General features: G+C 36.5%; 3 protein-coding genes and 1 long non-coding RNA gene across 24 annotated transcripts; all 4 read right to left on the bottom strand.

The window, feature by feature from the left end:
- Positions 1-125: 125 nt before the first annotated feature.
- Positions 126-4,253, bottom strand: LOC120012172 (E3 ubiquitin-protein ligase RHF2A-like). Of its 2 annotated transcripts, none has more exons than XM_038863472.1 (9): positions 4,081-4,253; positions 3,107-3,244; positions 2,962-3,008; positions 2,094-2,156; positions 1,906-2,011; positions 1,399-1,802; positions 1,193-1,297; positions 747-1,106; positions 126-384 (listed from the first exon to the last, which is right to left on the bottom strand). In XM_038863472.1, the coding sequence occupies exons 1-8, from the start codon at positions 4,084-4,086 to the stop codon at positions 794-796; spliced, it is 1,182 nt and encodes a 393-aa protein (XP_038719400.1). In that variant the 5' UTR covers positions 4,087-4,253; the 3' UTR covers positions 126-384; positions 747-793. The 2 variants fall into 2 exon arrangements, with proteins under 2 accessions (XP_038719400.1, XP_038719398.1); XM_038863470.1 differs by having other exon boundaries at positions 1,193-1,300; positions 4,081-4,250.
- Positions 4,254-5,808: 1,555 nt separating this feature from the next.
- Positions 5,809-8,254, bottom strand: LOC120013574. Of its 15 annotated transcripts, none has more exons than XR_005471452.1 (7): positions 7,714-8,252; positions 7,401-7,489; positions 7,187-7,290; positions 6,693-6,749; positions 6,550-6,590; positions 6,398-6,452; positions 5,809-6,247 (listed from the first exon to the last, which is right to left on the bottom strand). XR_005471452.1 is itself a non-coding variant. In XM_038865421.1 (3 exons), the coding sequence occupies exons 1-3, from the start codon at positions 6,711-6,713 to the stop codon at positions 6,013-6,015; spliced, it is 333 nt and encodes a 110-aa protein (XP_038721349.1). In that variant the 5' UTR covers positions 6,714-7,180; the 3' UTR covers positions 5,809-6,012. The 15 variants fall into 15 exon arrangements, 1 of the variants encoding a protein (XP_038721349.1); XR_005471451.1 differs by having other exon boundaries at positions 6,657-6,749; positions 7,714-8,251; XR_005471448.1 differs by having other exon boundaries at positions 6,377-6,452; positions 6,657-6,749; positions 7,714-8,250.
- An 18-nt stretch (positions 8,255-8,272) lies between these two features.
- Positions 8,273-10,374, bottom strand: LOC120013575. 6 transcript variants are annotated; one of them, XR_005471460.1, is made up of 5 exons: positions 9,963-10,374; positions 9,777-9,842; positions 9,046-9,133; positions 8,818-8,873; positions 8,273-8,587 (listed from the first exon to the last, which is right to left on the bottom strand). It is a non-coding gene; the product is annotated as an uncharacterized LOC120013575 (long non-coding RNA). The 6 variants fall into 6 exon arrangements; XR_005471461.1 differs by having other exon boundaries at positions 9,988-10,374; XR_005471462.1 differs by having other exon boundaries at positions 9,777-10,115; positions 10,209-10,374.
- A 3,789-nt stretch (positions 10,375-14,163) lies between these two features.
- LOC120013636 lies at positions 14,164-16,227 on the bottom strand. Its single transcript, XM_038865517.1, has 2 exons — positions 15,302-16,227; positions 14,164-14,435 (listed from the first exon to the last, which is right to left on the bottom strand). The coding sequence occupies exons 1-2, from the start codon at positions 15,768-15,770 to the stop codon at positions 14,431-14,433; spliced, it is 474 nt and encodes a 157-aa protein (XP_038721445.1). The 5' UTR covers positions 15,771-16,227; the 3' UTR covers positions 14,164-14,430.
- Between the last annotated feature and the right edge of the window lie 1,872 nt (positions 16,228-18,099).

Genomic DNA, 18,099 nt, shown 5'->3' with positions numbered 1-18,099 from the left:
CGATTGCCGGTCACCGTCAGATTCAACAGCAATCGGCTTTGGGAATTTGGGCCTTAAGCCTTGCTATGAAAGATGTACCATTGTTCATTGGGCCTCAATTGCGGGCTTTGTTTTCTGTATTGGTGTAAATAAAATACGTTTGCACGGCCCGTTACGTCCTCAATTCATCCTCAACGATTAAGATAATATGAACAGATCACCACATCATATCAAATAAAACTTAATATGCGCCAAGTTTCCATACACACACACCCATTTGTGAATGTCCGGACACAAGATTTTCCCTCGAAGCTTCTTCCCCTTATTTGGTTCCTGTCCCATAACTGCAAGAAGCATCTTCTCCTCAGCATTTCATTTTTGGGGAAATGACTCACAAGTCACAACCTGAAAGTTTAAACAACATCAATCCAAGAGTAAGCTGATCAAGCCACCTATATCGCTCAGAGAGTTTGTGTTCTTTCCCTACATAACAGTCTATCTGTGGAAACAAGAAGCTTGAGGTGATAGAACCCGTAAGACTGCCCGTGTGCCAGACATAACATAAAACCAACGATCGTTGGCTGTAGATTTAAATTTACCGGTTGTGATCCAGTGCAATCATTGTGCCATGCAATATATGTGAACATATGGTTGGGGTGACCGGTGACGGAAAGGCGGCATAATCCCTTCTCCCTATTCACCTGAACCATGCGTACGGAATACATGCCAAATTTATAAGTGAACTGCATCTAATGTAATATACTGACCTTCAAAGATGAAATGCCGAGCATAAATGCAATTACTGACGCAATATTCAACAACTAGACGACGAACTTGTAGCACCAGAAGCCGCTGCCTTGCCTTCATCCAAAGGGCAAGGAGTCTCACCATTGTCCCGGTTGATGTGCTCCAAACCTGAACTATCGCCCAAACGAGTCGATTCAGATGTGTCATTGGTGATACTAGTATTTTCCCTGGTTTCAAGGCCCTCCATCATTCGGGATACACTGGCAATTCCAGCATTCAATTCCCTCTGCACTTCAGAACCAAGCTCTGACATAGAATTGTTGCGAGAAAATAGCCTTTCCTTCCACCCTCTCGTACTCCTTGAAAAGGACTCTTTGTATCTAAAAATAATTAAGCATCTATAACACGTTAGCAACCATTTGGAAGTAATCACAATAATAAGGGAAGAAAGCTTGCAACTTTATACCTCATTGATACTGCACTAAATCTAGATTTCAGGGTCTCTGAGAAGGATTGAAGTTCTGATGGTCCTGCTCTATCTTGATTTGGTGGTGCGGATCGACTATGACCGCTTCTACAAACAAATGATGAAATCTTAAAACACTTAGCTGCTTGCACAGCGCATAAAATTGGATTAATACATCAAAATAGAAATAAAGGCAAGTCAATTACAGATGAAGATCATGAAGACTGTTTAAAGTTCCTCGTTGATTTGATTGACTGCTGTTAGATCCAGATATTAAAGAACTTGGAATGGCTCGAACTGAAGCGCGTTGTGGAATCTGCTGAGATGGTTCATCTCCATGAGATATAAGTGGCGAAGATGGACTAGCTGCAGAGATTGCAGCAGACTCACTTCCCTCTCCTAGTTGAGTCAGAGAGGAAGAAACAGACTCAGAAGGTAGTGTGCTGGGGTGAGCAGAAAAAACCAAGAAGTGTTGACGACCATGGGCAGATGACCTACTCCTCTGGCCATCCCTCCTGCCAATGTGGTGAGCCCGTCCCATTGCAGCAGCAGCAGCCAAGTGCTGCATTATCCGCTCTTCAAGTTCAGAATCATTTGTGCCCACTGGCAACTGCATCATAGTACAAGAAATTACGTCTCAATAAGCACAGATCATAATGTGTGTGACTAAAAATAACTAAAAATAATAAAAGTACGGATGGCAACAGACATGCCTGCAATTCAAAATCACCGAGAGTAGGGTGATGGAATATAGTTCTGTTTCTTGGTGGAGCAGCCCTAAAGTTCCTCTCTCGTTCTACCGCCTCAAGCAACTCTTGACTGCCATGACATAGACACAGATAACTACGAGGAAGTAAATAGAAGAAAAATCACAAATTCATAATAGAGATATCTAACCAACCTGTTGGGATCCTTCAGACTAATTGATTGCCAACACATGGGACATTGGGAGCTTCTCTGGCACCTATTTAACCAAATCATTATTCAATATAGACATACTTTTCAATGTCCAGTCATTTCTTTCATAGATAAGACCATATTGTGCAAAGGGAGGGGGTAAGGGGATTTGAATTCAGAATCAGGTGGCAGATGCTGATATAGACAATCTTGCCAACAGGCCCAGCACTGTCCAGGTTAGTGGTCTTTTCAGTCAGCAACCAGCAACTAGGATCTCGGAATTACACGCCCTTCAATATAAATCTTAAATCAGTTTAAAAATAACTCTTGTGCACAAGGCACCCGCAGTGGGCAGGTCGGGAACAAGTAGGATGTATGCAGACTTTACCCCTACTAATATGTGGAGAGACTATTTCCAGGAATTCAAGCCCTGAAAATTTTGGCTCTATCTGCTTTTGTATGTGGCAATATCTAATTTTTATACGCAAACTGCAAGCTCTGGATCTTGATAGGAAGAGAGATTTGTTTAAGAATTCAAGAATGGATGGCTTGCAAGATCTATGTTCACTTCTCTAAGTCATGACTTTTTTGGAGCCCTTTCTAAGTCATGATGCTGCAGGCTTTGGAGTAATTATTGGTCTGCATCTGTATATGCTTCTTTTTTACCAGTGTTTCTTCTTCCATCATTATTTAGTTCACCATTTGTCAAAGTAGAGAGATAAATAAAGAAACCAATATTAACTAAAAAGGGTAAAGAAAGGAGCTGCAGAAAATAAAATATTTGTGTGATGACTAGGAACTTTGGGAGTGTTAACTGCAATAGGGGGGAAAACAGAAACGGAAACCCAATGGTAACAAATTATGCATAATACCATTCAAGGATGCATTGGAGGTGAAATTCATGTTTGCAACTGGTCACCTGCAGATAAGTGACATAATAGAATTGAAGTTTCTTTTGTATAAGAAAAGTTAAAAGGTTTATGGGATAAAGAGAGAGGAATGCACAGAATTTTTTACCGTTGAAGGATCACTTTCACAGAATTCCTCAAGGCATATGCTACAAGCATCATCACAGGCCTCCTGAATTCCTCCATCCACAAAAGCCGCAGCCGATGTGATGTGACAATCAGGATTCTTTGACTCGTTCTCTGGAACCTATAAGACAAAAAAACCCTCACAAAATCAAAACTAGTGCATCTACCGAAATTTAACGAAGTGAAGAGAAAATAGCAATGGCTCAATTTGAAATGTATAGATGCAGCACAATTGAGCTAATGAGAAGAGCTTATTACATTCTCTTCAAGTCAAGACAAGTTGATGTCTTAGATTGACAGCTGAATTGATACCCAACAAAGCCGTTAAGGCTATGCAACATCCCTCTCATTCTTCACATAACTTTTATTCTACGGTTTCTAGATAGCTAGCAAAAGCAGTTCAATCTTGCGAAATTTTGCAATGCACAGCTCAATGAAATCCTTAATAGTTAATACCAATTACATGGTGGACGACAAGAATCCATGCATGTCAATTAGTAGCATCTCTATTGCTAGCGCATACGTTAAATGATACCATATATGCAAAAGGGTTTATATATACTTTAACGCCGTCATCAGACTAAACCATCTTCCCAATGTTCAATTATGTACACCTTCACATAGGCAAATTAGCACCCTCTACTTTCCTTCATAATTTTATGATAAATCTTGTTGGCTTCGAAAGATAATGCAGCAATCTATTTCAGTTAAAAACCATAAACACAATAGCGAGACAGATTCTTTTATGGTGTAAAATTCCCTTTATAACAACAATATTAGCATCAAAACAAACGACTGATATGTTGTAACAAAAAAATAATTAACTTGAAAACAAAATTAAGAACCTGTATACAAAACCCATATGAGAAATCCATCTCAATCATCCTATTAACACAAAATACCCACGAAATCAACCCAAAAGAGAGAAACGAAAACGAAATGAAAGCAATTTGTTACCTCCATCGAGAAATTGGAGATGTTCCAGATAATGGGTCGAGAAAGAAATTCAGGGAGCGGCCATGAACTGCAACCAATTGAGTAAAAAATGGCACAAAATGCTTAAAGATCCCAAACCCCTGGAATTCAGAGAAGGTGATGATAATAAAGGGCAGAGAGAGAAAGCATGGTAGCCCACCTTTACGAATAAGTCAATAACTATCAATTATTATGGGTTTTTTAATGGTTTTTGTTTTGTTTTTTCTGCAATTTCATTTCTTTGACTAATTAACTAGTCGGAATCCCGCGCGATGCGCGGGTTTGTGTTTTTTTGTTTGATTGATATTTTTTTAGACGTTGTGTTTCATTAAAAAAATTTCGTTACTATCTAAATTGATGTGATATTTTCTTATTGTAATACTTATGTTTTTAAATAAAAAACTAATTTTTTAAACCACATGATATTTAGAATTTTAAATGTATTTATTTTAATGATGAAGCAACTTTTTTTTAGTTTATACATCCCCACTTCTCTGTTGCACCTTGTACATTTTTATTTTAACTCCATATTTTCTCGAATATATTTTTTTTGAACCATTACAATGTCAACTTCCTTGTTCAGTGAATAGTAAATCAACCGAGATTTTCTTGAGCTTTGTTCTTGTCAGTATTTCTGTTAATGTTCTTCTACATTCTTTTATTGTCTTCTTTCCTTTTTTCTTTCTGTTTTTGATTTTTTAATCACATTTCATTGTCATTTTTAGTTGACCAAAAGTTATGGCCCTTTATTATATCTCTCTTGATTTTTCTGAATTTTATTATATTTTACATTTTTATTGTTATATAAAAAGGTAAATATTGATTCAATTTTACGTAAAAGTTAAATGTTAATAGTGTTTATACCAAAACTATTAATCTATTTTTTTTAAAATGAGATTAGAAATATATACCTTTAAAATTTTATAATACGCATATTTATATTTCGATATCACAATAATTATATAAATTATCATTACTTAAATATGTCATTAGATTGAATGAAAAAAATATATTTTTTATATGATAAAACAATTACTGGATAAGATTATTATTTGTAAAAGTAATCAAATGATGATACTTTGCAGTGTATTTTATATGTCATGTATTATATATTTCACCTATGTAATATTGGTAAATGTGTTTAAATTATTATTAAATTATTTAGTTGTTGTTTTATCAAATTCCATAACCATTGATCAAATATAATGAATGAAATATATTTTTATTTAGCAAACATTGATTACTATTTAAACACATTTACCATTGTGTAAATATAGTGATTGTTACAATTGCTACCTTTTATTTTGTTATTAATTTCTTAGATGTTTTGAAATAATTGCTTTCAAAGCCTCTTAAAGCTTGTAAAAGGAATAGAGAAATTTTAGGAGTCCACGTGGACTTTTAACAAAATATGAAGAGTCTAGGTGTCAAATAAATAGAATGTCTATTTAGAGCTTTCTCTTTATGATATTTTCTCAGTCATTTATTCCTATTTAGCTGATGTTTGAATGATATGGCCAGCTCGAGCTTGGACACAGCCATCCAATAGTCATTGCGGCATATTTAGTTGACATGTATCTCAAAATTCTCAGCCCTTTGGTCCCCGTTGAATTAAGTACGTTCAATATGAACTACTGAAATGTGGAGCATGAAATTGTATGGATGCAAAAGTGTATATATATAACGTGCAATGACAGGAAGAAAAATCCGTCAAGGAATCATTATCGTCATTATCTTTGTGTATTATAAAAGAGTCCCAATATTGCTTGCTTAGAATAGGAAGAAAAATCTCTCAATGTGAGTAGCCTCGTGGGTCATTGTCAATAAGATAAGTACAGTGAAACGCAATGTAGTTTTGTGTCTACTAAAACAAATACAATACCTTCAATTAATCACATATGGGGTTTGTGATCCTCAGTTTTTGTGCAACTGAGTAGAAAACTCACCATAACAAATACCGTCATGACATAGTGTTTGAGCTGTTGATTCTGCTCCAAAGGAACATCTAATTCTCTCAAGAACGTGAAAAACTTCTCCATCAGACCCAATTCCCCTGCATTTTTCTTCATGGAGGTTATTACCAACTGCTTTCTCATTTGTTTTCCACTTCAATTGCATTACAGGCAAAAAAGAAGTAAATGAAAGAAACCTGAAATAAAAAAAAAACCAAAGCAGATCAAAAAGGGAGCAAAAGTGAGTCAATATTGCACTAATACAGAAGCAATAGATTGTAAGCAGTCATGGCTAATTGTTTTCCTCACCCAAGTACATATAATACCTATTACGCAAGCATAACAACCTGCTTAGATAGTAGATCAAGCTAGCTATTTCCTTCACCCAAGTTTATTGTTTTTCTAAACAGAAAGAAACATGAAACAATAGGACAAAATTAAGAATGAATAGACATTTAGGCTTAATTTCTACAAATATATATATAAAAAATCTACTTACAGGTAATGTGTTAGAAGAGATTGTAGGATCTTTGCAGGATCCTACAAAATTAAGAATGAATAGACATTTAGGCTTAATTTCTACAAATATAAAAAAAATCTACTTACACGTAATGTGTCATTAAGAGATTGTAGGATCGTGACCAGAGCCATGTATTTTTCCATTTCTACTTTACTCTTGTGGTCTTATTCCACCAATTCCTACAACGAAAAAAATAGCGTCACTTCAAAGAAGAAGATGGCGCCAATTCAATTGTGTCGGACCCAAAATTATAGACATGGGATACACCAAGAGAAATCAAATAAAATGAAAGTAAAAGCTTTTCAAGTAACATACACGTATATCGCCAGAGACTTCCATAGTTCATACAATCAACTTGGACCCAAAATTATAGACATGGGACACATCAAGAGAAGTCAAATAAAATGAAAGTTAAAGCCTTTCAACCCCATAAAAACTAAAACTCCAAACTTGAAAAAGATAATTGAATTAGAGATTGAGGCTTGAATATGAAATACAAAACAAAGAATCGAGAGGGCATCACCAAGCTCAAATGATCGAAATAGCTGAATAGGAATCACTAACACAACATAAAGAGTATAAATTAAATTTTAATGAGAAGATAATTGTATATTACCTTCATTACATGATAATGAGAGTAAACCTGCAGAAACTTCCATGTAATATCAATCAAAACCCATCCAATCACTATACCATCTTCAGATCTTAAAGAGCATTGTCCTGAAACACCATAACAATGGAGCAGTTAACACCAACATGACCAGAGTTTATGCCTATTTCATAAAACATGTCATTCCCTCAAATTTTAAATCCCAACAAAGTAAACTTACCTTCAAACTGAATGACTTATTGTGCTTATTTGGCATTCAAGGAAAGTAATTTGGATATTTATAAGACTTTCCTCCATATTTGTAAGATCCTAGAAAGAAAAAAAATAAAAGGTATTAATTTCTCCATGACCTTCCATTAGTAATCCAACTAATATAAATATACAATCAAACAAAGTGACACATTATTGACAAAATTATTGTTTAGAAACCATAATCACACCAGAACGAAACAGAACAACGGAAACCCAAGTTACAAAATTAACAAAATTGTGATTCTAATATACATTAATTAAAATTATTTCCTATGAAATACCTTATTTGGAAATTCTCTATAACTTCTGTTATATTTCTATGCAGCAAATTTACCTCCCTCCATCTCTCATAGCCAAGCGCCAACCTTCTCCTCAAAATCATTCTCATCACATGTTTGCTTTGTTAATAACTTGAAACATAATTATACATAAAGCAAGTTCCAAAAGAAATTTTTGCTCACTTTGCATGACGAACATAGCAAAAAGTAATGTCAGGAGAAACAATCATAATTTTAACCAATATTGCATAAAAGTAATTGCTTTATACAATATTGACTTTTGATCATTATAGAAGGCCTAGCATAAAGTAACTGAATTTCAAAAGAGCTTATTTTACACATTGTTTTTGCCAATCTAGTTAGCCTATTTATGAAGAAATTCAACCAAAAACTCCAACACTGTTCTATCTTTTTCAAAAAGACAGCCTCTACAGTTTTTACATGTAAGGCATCAAGATGACCCTTATACAATAGAACAACAAAACATAACTATCAAAGTCATATTATATATGCAAGTGGGTACCAAATTTAACAAAGTCAAAAAATAAGTCTGGATTACCTTGGAACCAAATAACCAAATTTCCCAGCAACAATGGTTGTGATGTGAGATTCTTCTTGTTCTCACAGTTTTGCTAGTCCAAAGTCTGAAATTCGAGCCTCCAAAAGCAACAATATTATTGAATTTTTTGAAAATAATAAACTATTTACTCCTTGCATTGCTTCTCAAGTCCATACCAGAGCCATCGGCCCTGTCCATAACTCCGTTCCCAACTCCATCCACGATTATCTCTGTTTTCCCCTTGATTGCATCCTAGAACTCCTGCCTAGAGAGTAGTATGTAAAGAATCACATTAATCCAGTTGTGAGAGCATGGAATCTGGAGAAATAAAACAGCTGTATTATGACCCTAAATAGAAGTAGACGAAAGACGAAGAAGAGGAAGAGAACAAATAGGGTTGTGTATATACTGCCAATGTTACACAAATTGGTGAATTAACTACTCAGTGAGAACAAATGGGGCTCTTCTTAATCATATTGTGCGAGTACATTATGATTAAGAAGAGTAGGTAAGGGGAATGATGCATGTCCTTCTGACATTAGTCATACCTGCGCCTAAAAATTCAACTTTAGTAGCATCTGTTACGCGAGCTGCAATCTGTACCCTACGTTTATGAAAGCAAAGGTAAGTTTCAAGTGACAATTATGATATGAAAATATGTCATGCTAAAATTTTTGAAGAAAGAAAAATTCATCTCTATTTGCTTCCTAATCTAATCTACTCTCCCCTATAATTGGTTTTATGTTATCTTTTTATTAATTTATACTTTATAGTACCTCATATAGTGCTCAAATTCTGCTGCAACTCTCCATTGCAGTACCTTTGACTTGAGCTTCCTGCCACTCTCAGAGAAGACTTGCAACTCTACATCCCAATTCCCATGAAAGTGAGTTTTAGGACTTTAAATGCATTCAACAAACCACTTCACCACACTTCATAAACCAGAATTTAAAGAAAGACATCATATTCTTATTTTTCAAGCATCTCTCAATATTTTCATCCAATCCCAGCAGCCATAAACTATATTCAAATGCACAGATTATTGAACATTAACTTTAAACCAAATCCGTATACAAACTCTGACAAAAGTAGGGGCCAAATACCCTAGAATGATTCAATTCTGAAACACAAAAGCACCAACAGTAGCATTTGGCACCATCCCTTTAAGTAAAGGCTTTAGATAGCTCTGAAATTTTCTCCATTTGCTAAGCTTAACAAAAGCTAGCTAGCTTAACCAAAATTAAACCCCAAACTAAATTAAATACTCAGCAGCGAGAGCAAGATGATTCAAATATATGAATAGTCAAAAGTTAACACGTAGAAGAAGATAGACCACAGGGAGTAATATTTCAATATTTGGATGGATGGAGTGAGTAGTGATCAGCGAACACGGAGAAGAAAGAGGCATATAAAAGATGATAAACAATACACAACAGAAGCCCAACAACTCAACCCACACAACAAAATAAAAGGAAATTATAAATAAATTGCAGCACCAAATCTATACCTACAGAACATGAGTGTAACAGCCCGGTGAACCACAGATTGAAGCACACATAACTGTAAGAGCAGCCTGATTTGTTACATGGAACAAATGAACCCGCACACAACAAACAAAGAGGAGTGAATCAACGGGGAAAAAAATTAAGGCAAGGCAAAAAGAACAGGAAACAAAGATAAATAAGAGGCTTACATAACCATTAAAAATCAATACAAACCAAGAGAAGCTCAGCAGGACAGGAATCAAACATATAGACGAAGACAAAGGGAAATTGGAAGTTCGACAATGAGAAACAAAAACAGAACAAATTCCACGCAACCACGACTCGAAAATCACTGGAAGAGACTGAGACAACAAATAAGAAATGAAGAGACGAACCTTAGCTGAGAGCTGAGTAGATAAACGAAAATGAACAACACGCTCGGCAGTAAAACAAACCTTCACAGTCGTCGTGTAGCGCAAATCGGCAAACACAAACGTGACGGCAGCTCAAAATAGGGGGAAAGGAAAGAGAACGAATGGGAACAGCAGGGGATAGTCGGTGGAACACGAAACGGTAATTGCCTTAGGTAAAGTTTTATTGGAGAAATCGTTTACGTTTTGTTTTTTTTAATTGCCTTAGGTCAAGTTTTATTGGAGAAATCGTGAGAGTCCACCACATAAGGATAAAGAGAGAATGGAGTGTACACGTAGGCATAAATTGAGAGTTTTAACAATCCACTTGTCAAAATAATACAACACTTGTTTAGAGCCTCTGCTTTATATATAAACCAAAATTAAACCCCAAACTAAATTAAATACTCAGCAGCGAGAGCAAGATGATTCAAATATATGAATAGTCAAAAGTTAACACGTAGAAGAAGATAGACCACAGGGAGTAATATTTCAATATTTGGATGGATGGAGTGAGTAGTGATCAGCGAACACGGAGAAGAAAGAGGCATATAAAAGATGATAAACAATACACAACAGAAGCCCAACAACTCAACCCACACAACAAAATAAAAGGAAATTATAAATAAATTGCAGCACCAAATCTATACCTACAGAACATGAGTGTAACAGCCCGGTGAACCACAGATTGAAGCACACATAACTGTAAGAGCAGCCTGATTTGTTACATGGAACAAATGAACCCGCACACAACAAACAAAGAGGAGTGAATCAACGGGGAAAAAAATTAAGGCAAGGCAAAAAGAACAGGAAACAAAGATAAATAAGAGGCTTACATAACCATTAAAAATCAATACAAACCAAGAGAAGCTCAGCAGGACAGGAATCAAACATATAGACGAAGACAAAGGGAAATTGGAAGTTCGACAATGAGAAACAAAAACAGAACAAATTCCACGCAACCACGACTCGAAAATCACTGGAAGAGACTGAGACAACAAATAAGAAATGAAGAGACGAACCTTAGCTGAGAGCTGAGTAGATAAACGAAAATGAACAACACGCTCGGCAGTAAAACAAACCTTCACAGTCGTCGTGTAGCGCAAATCGGCAAACACAAACGTGACGGCAGCTCAAAATAGGGGGAAAGGAAAGAGAACGAATGGGAACAGCAGGGGATAGTCGGTGGAACACGAAACGGTAATTGCCTTAGGTAAAGTTTTATTGGAGAAATCGTGAGAGTCCACCACATAAGGATAAAGAGAGAATGGAGTGTACACGTAGGCATAAATTGAGAGTTTTAACAATCCACTTGTCAAAATAATACAACACTTGTTTAGAGCCTCTGCTTTATATATAAGTATAGATATAGATATAGATATAGATTATGTATGAATATTCTGCAATGGGCTGGGAGTGGAATTAAATTTAAAGTAAGAACTATTCAGGCCCAGTTTCGATTTCTTATAGAAAGTCAAATGTGGCTAGGAAACTGGGCCTGAATAATTCTTACTAATATATACTTTTGGGCCTAACTTTGGGCTCAACCCAGTCAATCCCCATTAGGCAATAGTAATACTACGGGGCCACGAGCTCCGAAAAGTTTCCAAACCCGTCTGGCTCAGGTCTAATAAACGGTCCAACCTGCGAACTGTAGTCTTTGACGGGACAGGCATGGGCATGAAATTTATGGGCCCGAACAGTTCCTGGCCCAAGCTTGGTTTAATATTTGGGCCTAAATATAGGTTACAGGCTGCTTTTAAGGCTCGGCCCAATTCAGCCCAATTTTGTGAGTCAAAAAAAATCCAAAATCGGCCGTGGCCGAGAGAGAGTACTGAGCTCTGATTGAAATCCACAATCTTGTCGTATTTGTAATAACTGCAACATCTCCAATTGGTGCATCATAATTCTAAACGAAAACACTATATATCTCTAACAATTTCTTCCATAACAGACCATAACAGTATTATGTTATCTAATTACATTGAATTTTGTTATTAGTTACATCAACTTTCATTATTGCTATCTAATTACATGCTGATTATGGCTGAATTTGTTATGGATACGTAGAGCTTTCGAATTCTAAAAAGAGTAAAATGCCCAATTAAAACCCGGGCCGCCAAATCAGTGAGAACATTATCTACAATCTACATATGAATTGTTAGAGATTAATTAACATGTCCATAAAAATCATGATTTACCTATGATTTAGACAATATATTTATTTTTAGTTTAGGTAGATAATTTGTTTGCACAATAAAAGGTATCAACATCTCACCTATCCATTTCAAAATTGGCATATATAGAATTATAGATAACATCCAATTAAATGAATGTCCATAAAAAAATTTATTTACTTAATGAAAAATTAGATATGCTGACACAAAGTCAACGATCTCTACATAGAGAATATTGCTTAAGGTAAAATATAAATATATGGACAATGCACATTAAAATTCCATAACATTTTTTGAGTTTTTACTCTTTTCACTCTCACTTTCTCATAGTTTCCAAAAGCTTCAGGTAATAAAATTGAAAATTTTTTTTACTTGACGATGCCAAAGCAAAACGATTCCCTCAATCAAACCCACAAAACTTCCCCATCATCTGTCACTGCCACCATTGATGGAGTGAAGAATTTACCTTCTCCCTCCAGCACTGCACCCAGTACCAAAAGCACCAACTTTAGAGTAAGAGTGAGGGAAGGTTCTGGTTCTGGTTCTTCCCCTCCAACGAAGAAGAGAAGGAGAACTGATGAACAGTCCTCCATGGTTAAGTGCTCGGAACATCTGAAAGCTGGTTTAATGGGCATGGAGGAAGATTCAAAGGGTGGTAGGAGGAGAGGTCTAGACATTGACCTAAACCTCTTGCCACCAGAAGATATTAATGCTTCTTCTTCTTCCCCAACAATGTGTCAGACTGGAAGGGAAAGAAATTTCGATCTGAATCTGAATATTCCTCCTCTGGAATAGAAAGACGATGACTGTGATTGTACCGACTGAATGGTGATCTAGATTATGATAAAGCAAATGTGGTTTGATTTTCTTTTCAACTGTTTTTCTTGTACTTATAGGTACAATTTCATTTCTAGAGAGTATGGTGCATGTGTGGGGGTTCATGTACAAGCCAATTTTGTATTATTATTTGATGACTTACATTTTTTTATATTGTGATTATTTTCTATTATTCGTTATTGTTTATTCGATAAGTTAGGATGTAAAGTCCCACATCGTTAAAAGATGTGGTGACAATGCCCTTTATAATGGCTAAATCCACCCCTTACCTACAACAAAGTCTTTTTCCTTGAGTGAGTTGGGTTTAGTCCACTTACTTGGGCCCTTTGAAAAACAAAGTCGTGCAAGTCCGATGTGTTCATGGGAACTGAACAACGCAAAGCGAACAATATTGTTGATGCGTATGGGGGTGTGGATTTACAACATAAGTTTCATTTGGTTTCCATTTTCCTTGTTTTTTATTTTACGGAACTTTTTTTCCGTTTTCAAACTGTTTTCCAATGAATTTATGTTTTATGTGTTTTTTTCTAAAATCCGCAACCAAATGTGGTTTTATAGACATGTTGATCAAGTGTAATCGAAATTGAATTCACAAATCTGATGCCATGGATGTGCGATATGTTATGCTTTTCATAGTCTAAACTATTAAATTAAATTAATAATTCAAATATTGTGAAGGCACTTGATAATAAATTGAATGTATTAAAATCTTCATGTTTATGGAAAATAATTTATAGTCCAAACCATGCAAGGAAAATAATCGGGTCATTTGGGCCTGGTCATGAGCTTAAGCCTAAATTATTAACGGAACCTCAGCCCAAGCCTCAAGCCGCTGTTTATGGATCCACAAAAGACTTCGTATTTTACTGTATATGGGCCGGGCCGTGAGCTTGAAGCCTAAATCACTGACAAAACCTCAGCCCAAGCCCCTTTTTATTGGATCTACAAAAGGCCATAGTTTCTGGCCTATTGGGCCGGCCGTGAGCTTGAAGCCTAAGTTACTGACTTTATTATTGGACACGAATACACGATAATAACTTTAGATAAAATAGAAAAAATAAATAAATCTGCGACCAACAAAAGAGGTAGAATGGTCCCCCAAGCCCAATGGGGAGCGAAAATGACATTTTACACGGCCCAATAATCTTATGTACAGAGTTCAGAGGAGAAACAACCTGGGCAGTTTGGATAGTGACACTGATATAGAAGGCCCCAAAAAATCATCTCTCCTTTGCTTGTGACTCAGCAACACCTCACAACTCACAAAAGGACCTTAAATCAAGGGAAATGACTCGTGCTGAAACTTGAAAGGCCAACATGAAATAGAAAAGGAAACTAAACAGAATTACCATTTCAACACATGATCATGCCCAAATACCTTGAAGATATTAGGTCTTCTAATGCATACACTTGCACGAATTTGTTATTCATAAGCCATCACTATTGAAATGTGTTTACAATATTAGAAGAGTTGAGCTTTGTTTATAAATCACTCGATTGAATTATGTTAGACCGAAATAAATTTTTTTAGTCTTGACGCTCACTTGCACTTGTGGGATGAGTGTTAAGTCCCACGTCGGTAAGATGTTGGGACAATTCTTTATTTATAAAGACCAAACCCACCCTTAACCACTAACAAAGCCTATTTCTAGGCTTGAGTGAATTGGGTCTAGCCCACTTGTTTGGGCCTAAAGAGAAACAAAGTCGTGCGAGCCCGATGTATCAATGGGAACTCGACCCAAAGTGGACAATATTGTTAGTGTGTATGGGGTGTGGATTTACAACAATGAGCTATGTCAGACTCAACAAGTGAACAAATAGAGACCAATCTAACTGAATCGAGATTTTGCTCTGATACTATTTTAAATTCACAATCCAAACACATTAAATATATTGTCCGCTATGAGCTGTATGCCCGCATGAAAACGAGTATACAATATAAAAAAACTGATTTTTACTTATAAACCACTCGATTGGATTATAATTAGGCATGGGAATTTTTAGTCTTAATAGACTGAATAACCAAAGGTGGCGGTAATTTGGTTACAACGGGCAATATTTTACCAGATAAAACAGAAGAGTATTACATGGGTTTTAACGGTGATTGGTTGTAAACAGGGGGGTCTCTTTGTGATGGACTTCTCCAGAATCCAGCACCGTAAAACCTGGCCCACATTTCTTTCTCCAGTTCCTCCACCGCCTTCTCCTCCTCTTTCGACGTCGTTTTGTGAAACCGCTCCTCTTCTTCACAGAACGGGTGAATTTGCAACTCCGTGTCATCGCAGCCGCATTGGCTGTGCCGCGACGGAAGCAGGTCTTTCTTCTTCATCATCCGCTGCAGACGCTTCCTCCTAAACGCTCGTCGGCACAGCCCCGCTGGAACCTTGTAAATAGGCAACAAAAGCAGATTCACAAGACCACAAGTACAGCAACAACAAATCGCGGCACACTCCGCCGTCGTTCCTCCCGCTACCTCAGCAATTCGCGCGCTGCTGCTGCAGGACGACGACGACGACGACGAGTGGCTGGGCAGCAGCGGGGACCGCCTGTTCGTGTAGGACGGTCGTAGAATAATTTGCGGCCCAGTCGACATTGAAGGAAATGTGCGTGTCTGTTTCCTTCAGTACGTCGTCGTTTAGCTAGTCAAAGAATCGATTCTCCGGTTCTAAAGATCTGACGAACCTCGATGTCTCTGAATTAACAGGAATTACCAAAAAGATAAAATCACCTGACAGTTTTGAGGGCAAAAATCACCTGACAGTTTCGATGTCTCATAAACGCGAGCAAAGGAAAATGTTCGGCTAGGACGCCGTGGATGGTGATGGTGCGGTAGTGGTGAAGCAGCCTGAGAGAGGAGCTACGGAGGTGAAATTGGTGGTTCTCAGTCTGAGTTTTTGCAAATGTGGGAGATGTGGTTTTGGCTTGTTTTTATGGTGTGTGCGTGTGGGGATTGTGTTGAGTGTTAACGGGGTGGATGCTTTATTTAGGGTCCTATTAAAAGATGGGGGGTGCAATATCAGGTAGAGGAATATATGGATAAGAGTTTAGCGAGATTATTGGATTAAATATAATAACAAAACAAAATTATTTTGAACAATAATAAAAAGTTGATGCAGTGCAAAATCGTATCGACTTCTTGATTGTTCTTTCCATGAATCATGAAGTTGTTGTTCTTTCTATGCATAGATAAAAAAATGTGAGCTTGGGGATCCCCGCAGTTCACCTCAAGAGGGATTTTTCAATGCTGAAATTAAATCGGTAAACAATAAGACTAGTGAGATTGCTCGATGTTTAAACTTTAAAGCTCTCTTTAGCTAGTTTTGAATAGTGAAAAAGTGAGATATATTTATCTGGATGGAGATCCCCTTGTATATGAATTTTCAATGTTGATTGCGGGTGGAATTTATGGGGATGAATTTCTTAAAAATCTCTTGTGGATCTCCTTCTTGATCAGTGAAGACTGCTCTTGATATCTTGAGATGTTTTGATCACTTGAGGTTTTGAGGTTATGCTTGTTAGGTCATACCGAGAAGTACAGGCCGAGGTGACATCTGGGTTGTTCGAGATGCTTTCTGACATGATCTCCCCTCATTCAATCTGTGAAGTGACATGTATCAGCATGAGCGGCTTATTTGAGAGAGATTTTTGGTACTAGCACAAATAGTGATTATTTATATTTTTAAGGGAGACAAGCAAGAGGCTTGTGTCATCTTGCTGTACTGGATCTTCCAAATTCAAAGTGAATACGAAAATGATTTGCAAAATCCATCTTGATTGGAAATTGGATTTGGGGAAATTATTTCATGATTGGCAGTTGGTACACATATGGAGAGAGAACCTCAATTTTTGAATCATTTTGATTTATGACAAGTTTGTAGTCAATTTGATATCAAATTCAACTTCCACTAGTTGATGATTAATTAAAGACGTGCACTCACAATTCTCCTTTTCATACTCTCTTTTGAGTCCGAAGGATTAATAATTGTTAATTAAGAACTAGGCAACGACTCGGATGACATAACCAGCCACCCCGATACCAAAAGCTTTATATATAATAGTATTATTTTGTAGGGACATCAACAAACATATATATCATATTAATCATGAAAATAGTGTTTTCACTACATTGTTTTTTTCTTGCTAATTAAAAATTTCTTCGAAGCAAGGTAAATGCAGGTTCACTAGGCTCTGGTCTGGTTGTTACATTGGTTTTGTCTTACAAACATCATCATATTAACAACAAAACAAGAGATTCGAGACTCCGTAATTCTTTAGAGTTTACAATTCACGTTTAATAATTGAAAAAAAAAAGATAAATTAAAAAAATAAAAAATAAAAAAATGATGTGATGTGACCACATTCCAAACTATTTGATTCAAATTGTATACAAGAAAAATTTAAACGAATTATAGAGTTCCGAGATCCAAAAACAAGAGAGATGATTGATGAGAGACCAATGTTTTTATGGCCAAATATAAGAAATATTGGGCTGGTGAGGTCCACATGGTAGTGCAGTTGTCGTTCTGAGTATAATTATCGGTAACAAAACATTCTTACAGAAATTATATGGGAACGAGAGGACGTTGACAAGGAAGGAAAACCTTGTACACTGTTTAAAGACGGTAGTAGGCCGGCACACAAATATGTGGATGTGGTGTAATTTTCAGCCACCAAGAAGGCCAAGTAGTCCACACGCGCTCTTAATTACTTTAAGAGTTTGAGTGTCTGAAATCCTGTACGATCCTGATGCGACGCGTATTCACTGTGTGTCTACGTGTCGTGGAATGATAAGTGAATGATTTTCACAACTTTGACTGGAGTAGATAGAGATTAATGGGCCCCCTGAAACATGGCACGTGTATTTGTTTTCGGGCATAGGTCCTAGTTTTAAACTGTGGAATCTGACTCAGGTGACGCTTTTA

The sequence above is a fragment of the Tripterygium wilfordii genome, chromosome 13, assembly GCF_013401445.1.
Source record: "Tripterygium wilfordii isolate XIE 37 chromosome 13, ASM1340144v1, whole genome shotgun sequence".
Classification (NCBI taxonomy): Eukaryota; Viridiplantae; Streptophyta; class Magnoliopsida; order Celastrales; family Celastraceae; genus Tripterygium; species Tripterygium wilfordii.
The sequence above is the reverse complement of the archived record's forward strand: the minus strand, read 5'-3'. Positions and strand labels throughout refer to the sequence as shown.